The sequence below is a fragment of the Calypte anna genome, chromosome 3 (assembly GCF_003957555.1).
Source record: "Calypte anna isolate BGI_N300 chromosome 3, bCalAnn1_v1.p, whole genome shotgun sequence".
NCBI lineage: Eukaryota > Metazoa > Chordata > Aves > Apodiformes > Trochilidae > Calypte > Calypte anna.
Window position 1 is genome coordinate 49,579,402 of NC_044246.1, and position 5,357 is coordinate 49,584,758.

Consider the following 5,357-nt stretch of genomic DNA (forward strand, 5'->3'; position numbering starts at 1 on the left):
TGTTTGTTAAGGTGTGTCTCTATCAAATTTCATTGGCATCTAGCAAACTCAAGTATGGCAGATACAGAATGTGTGTGGCCCTTGTGTGGGGACAGCAGAGCAAGGCAAGAAACTTCTTATTTATCTGTTGGACCTCCACACATGCAGGCCCTAGCAGGCTGTTCCCTTGCCAGACAGAATTAGGAGATAAAAGATAGTGTGAAGATGACCAGTTCTGGATCATAGTATGGTTTGGGTTGGAAGGGATGTTAAAGATCACCTAGTTCCCTACCCCTCTGCATGGGCAGGGACACCTCCCATCAGACCAGGTTGCTCAAAGCCCCATTCAACCTGGCCCTGAACACTTCCAGGGAGGGGGCATCCACAACTTGCCTGGGAAACCTTTCCCAGTGTCTCACCATCCTCACAGTAAACCAACCATGTTCTCAAGTGACCATGGAGATTTTTAGGAGCTTCTTGTTCTGTACTTACTGCTATGTGGCTTTGTCCCTCTGATGGAGGATGCCAAGTGAAGAAGGTGTTAAAACAGCCCTAGGATTCCTGCTGTGCTGCAGACCGCTTGTTTTATCCACGCAGCTCACTTACCTCGGATCCTCTATGGCAGTGAAGTGCCTTTGAGCCTTGGCACCTCAGTCATTTTGGATCTGTCTGTTACCTGGAAAAGCAGAAATACCATTGTATGCCTTTTTCAGGAACAGTGGTAAGAATGAGCTCACTAAAGGTTGTGGCAGCTGTTCTATAGGCTGCAGAAACATGAAATTGCTTTGCAATTTCACAGGCGTTTATGTGGATATGGCTTGTTTCTTGCCAATTTGACTGTATTTCTTGGAAAATCAGCAGTTAACTGCTATACCTGTTATATCCTACATTCCTTGGACTGTACTTTTAAGTTTTGATCCCTTTGTGTTATGTGGAGGACAGTCCACACTCTGTTCCTTTGTGCTGCCTGTGAAAAGTCTTGCATGGCTTTGAACTGCTTACTGTGATATCCTTCCCTGTTGATCCTAATGGCTTTGGTGAGAACACTGTATAAGGGTGGCTGGCTTGAGGAGTCACTTTGTTGATGATCCGGGCAAAGATGAATAGCTGTGACCCAAGAAGACCTTCCTGACTTTTAGAGGGATCCCAGAAAACCAGCTCTGAAGGACATCAGTGATGCTTTTAGTATCTGCGTTATTTCCTGGCCACTTGAGCTGTTAGTAAGATACAGTTTTGTTTTGGTTTGGTTTGGTTTTTAATCAGCTGGCTATATGGCTGAGCACAGAGCATGGAGGTATTGTCTGGTGAGCAGGAATTCACCCCCTACTTTCAGCAAGAGTCCTCTGAGGACAGGAGGTCGAGGCCAGTCTTCTAACAGCCACTATGTGAAATCAGGTGTGCAATCTGATAGGAGCTGGCAGCCCTGGGTAAAGGCACCGAGGCTGCCAGGGAGCTCTACCTGCCCCCGCTAGGTCAGCACCAGAATTAGGCAGCCTTTGAAGTAGCTATAAAAAAGCTGCTACAGCTCGCATCTCTCTTTAGTGGCTGCACAGGAACCATTTCCAGCATCCTCTCAAAAGAATGTTTTGTCCCCAGAATGCTGAATAATGAGAATCCTGAATGGCTCATAGGAGCTTAAGGCCAGTGCTTGAATGGTCACATACAGCTGGCTTTCACTGCAACAGATGAGGCTCCTCCAAGGTTTGCAGTGAAACAAACTATTCTTAGCCCTTTGCTTGACTCTGCACCTTGGGGACCAGCGTGATGAGTTACCTTAGCTGTGATTAGAAACCCAGCATCCACCCCACTTAATCACACAATTACTCCATGCTTCCCTGAGCTGTGCCGTGACTGTAGCAGTGACTGCAGTTGCCAAATACAGCTCAGTTTAAAAGAACAAAGTTTTCCTGGAGAATAAAGGGGGAACCTCACCCTTTTCTAATGAAGCAGCAAAGCCCAAGCCTTTCCATGTGCTTGTCTGAGCTTTGATACTTCACAACCAGGAAGCTGCCCACTGTAGTCAGCTTATCATGCCCGTTGATCTACAGTAGTTAAGCTGGGTAAATACTGGGATCATTTTGCATAGTAGTCAGTAATTTTGTAGAAGTAATACTTTGAAGTTTAATTTGAAGGAGAGTTCTCTTTCCTGAGAGTCCTGATGCTGCCCATGCATGTGCCAAATGTTTCTTCTCAGGTTTCAGAATCAGACTGAGGAAAGAAGCAAGAATCATCTTGGTCCATACATTATCACCTGTGTAATGAGGATGTGCTTCTTTGCAGACCCACTACCTAGGATGATACACCCTTAGTGGGTGTATGAGCTAAGCCACCTTTATGCTAACTACTTTGTTTACATCAGCTTGCTTCAGGAGGTAATCTGGTCATTGGTGCTGCTTCCCTTTAGCCCTTAATTTTATTTTTTTTTCAGGATGAGACTCTAAGCAAATGCTGCTTGCCACATCAGACAGCACAGGAAGCTCAGCCTGTGCTGCTGAGATGGGTGATTAGCTGGTTCTTCCCTGCAAAACCAGCTGCCTCCTGCCCCTGTGGCAGTGAGCCAGCTTGCCAGGTCTCGCTTCCTTCTCCAGGCAGGCAGAGTCAGGCAGAGAGGGTGAATTCAGCTGCCCAGGGGAGGGCAGCTGGCTGTGGTAAGGACAGGCGGCTCCTGCCTCAGAGCTGTGAGCAGCTCTCCGTGGTCCTGCCTCAACAGCGCCGAGCTTCTCTGCCAGCTCTGCCAACACACAGTATATTTTTGGTGGTGGGGTGTTTGTTTGTTTTCCTTTTTTTTTTAAAGGATCAAATTGAAAAACTTGTCCTCCTTCCCCTTGGATCTGTGCTTTTCCAAAAAGTATATTTTTTTCCTGGGGACTCACGCCATACCTCAGGCTGCCCAGAGACTGCCAGGGTGCTTCTTGCCTGTCCTTGCTGGCACTGCTGCCAGAGCTGCCCTCTGCAGCCAGGGGTGGGTGGTGGTGCTAGGGCTCAGCCCCTCTTCACGGAGAGGGAGCGGACGCCCAGGGATGCCGTCAGACCCTGGGCTGGCGGAGGCGTGAGCCCCAGAGGGAGGTTTGGGCTGGCGTGGCTCATCTCACCGGTGTGAGAACGGGCGGCTCAGGGCTATGTGAGCCGCTACTGGGTTGGGGGCGGCTGACACTGGCCCGGCCCCACGGTGGGCTCTGCCTTCGCCCAGCCCTGTTACCGCTCGTCGGGGTCTTCCCCGGTCAGCGGCTCTCCGGGAAGTGACGGGAGGGCCCCGCCGGCACCGGGACTACGGCTCCCACCGTCCCGCGCGGCAGCCCCGCTCCCGCCCTGCCCTGCGCGCCCAACCGCCGCCGTTTGAACGGCGCCATGGCTGCCGGCGCGGAGGGTGCGGCGGTGCTGCCCGAGGAATGGCGGCTTTACCTCGTCTCCACCCGCGCTGCCACCTTCCGCAACTGGCCCTTCACCGAGAGCTGCGCCTGCACGCCCGAGCGGGTGAGCCCGGCGGGGGGAGTTGGGGAGCGGGCCCGGGCGGGGGGCGGTCGGGCGGTACTGACGGGCCCTGCCTCTGCCCGCAGATGGCGGCGGCAGGATTCGTGCACTGTCCCGTTGAGAACGGCCCCGACGTGGTGCAGTGCTTCTTCTGCCTCAAGGAACTGGAGGGCTGGGAGCCCGACGACGACCCGCTGTGAGTAGTGGTGGGTTGCGCGGCGCCGTCCCCCGTGGCTGCTCCGCTCTGCTCCAGCGCGGGGCTGCGGCGCTGGAACCGCTGCTGGCGACCGAGGTGCTTGGTCGGGAAAAACGGCCGCGTTTGTCTTGTTGTGAGCTGCCTTATTTTTTATTTTTTTTTCTGTCATTTCTGTTCTTTTCAGGGAGGAACACAAAAAACACTCCACGAGCTGTGCTTTTCTCTCCCTTAAGAAAGATCCTACTAACCTGACGCTGCAGGAATTCCTAAAGCTGGACAAAGAAAGAATGAAAAATTCAATTGTATGTACACACTGGCGCCATGATGTTTATGACAACGCCATGATGCTGGAAGAGTTGCCTAAATTCTAGTCTTGGAATTGTTTAGCTGGCCTCTTTGAGTATTTACCACAGTGCCGCCTAAGTGGTTTGTTTCTTTCTTACTGGTGGTGGATTGGATGGTGTATCCTTTCCCATTTCTTACTTGGCCTTTGCTTTATGGGAGATGTAGCCCTCTTTTTCCCTGAAGCTGAACAATGTTCAATTTACTGGTAGACAATAACGTATTGTTTTTATTCTTTGCAGAAAAAACAAATTTCTCAGAAGGTGACTGAGGTGGGAGATGCCGCCAGCAACGCTCGTCATGAAATAGAGAAGTTTGACTCTTAGGATACAGTATCTTCTCACTTGCCATTGACATCTGTCTTGTGTGTGTGCTCTGGCACTGCCACTTTGACTGAATGACTTTCCCAAGACTGCTTTCAGAATGGCCATCTCTGAGAAGACTGAGTTCTCCTTCACTCACCTGAGTCTGTCTGGGAACTATGGGGTTTGATGCAGTGCATGCATCATTTTTTTCTGCAGGGATTATCCTGTTCTTTCTCTTGGCTTAATTAAGAATGACTAATTGTGGGTTTGGTTTTTTTGTTTTGTTTTGTTTGTTTTGTTGTTTGTTGGTTTGTTGGGGTTTTTTTTTAACCCAACTGTCCATTTCGGAGATGCTGGTAGCTCTGGTGCAAAAAGCTTGTATTTCTTGCAAGAGTTGTTGAGCACTGCCATTCTTATCCTGAACATACCAATACTTTTGTATACTTTTGGAAACTAAAAGGGGGAGGAGTTTAAAAACTCCTTTGGGCATTTAAGATTGTGGCTAATAATGGTTAATTATGCCAAATCTTAGTGTACCTGGTATCCTTGTAAACTTGTGTTTGTAGTTGGCTGATGCCTCATGTTGATGCATTTATAAATAAAAGTGGAGGGCAAAACAGCAAAGTAATTTTATGCACTTTTCTGATAGAAAAGAATCTGACCTTTAATGCAATGAGCTGCACTGAATGCAGTTTTAACTTCAAATCAGAAAGTGAAGTAATCAAAGTACAGCTTGCAGTGCTATTGCTCAAATGTCAAACTCCTAAGCTATACTCATCAGATCTCCTTAAAATGTCCTTGAGCCTTGAAAGGTTTGGTTGGTCCTTCTCCTTGCAAAAGTTTGGAAAGGAAAAAAACATCTTGCAGAAGAGAGTGCAGAAAGAAGAACTGCGCTCTGAACTGCTGGGAAGGAATGGGGGAATCTTGTACAAAATAGTTGTCTGAGTTGGCTCAAGTTGATTGTACAGAGCTGTGATGGTGACAGACTGAACTGGATGTGTGTGCTTAAGTGCTCCCAAACTCCAAGAAGCTCCAGCCCCATCTTGGGGAGAAGGCATTTACAA

At 49.1% G+C, this 5,357-nt stretch overlaps 1 protein-coding gene across 1 annotated transcript; it reads left to right on the top strand.

Annotated features, from left to right (window-relative positions):
- The first annotated feature begins 3,287 nt into the window (after window positions 1-3,287).
- Window positions 3,288-4,570, top strand: BIRC5 (baculoviral IAP repeat containing 5). Its single transcript, XM_030447459.1, has 4 exons — window positions 3,288-3,453; window positions 3,537-3,646; window positions 3,831-3,948; window positions 4,231-4,570. Exons 1-4 carry the CDS (start codon window positions 3,328-3,330, stop codon window positions 4,312-4,314), a joined length of 438 nt encoding a protein of 145 aa, XP_030303319.1. The 5' UTR covers window positions 3,288-3,327; the 3' UTR covers window positions 4,315-4,570.
- Window positions 4,571-5,357: the final 787 nt, after the last annotated feature.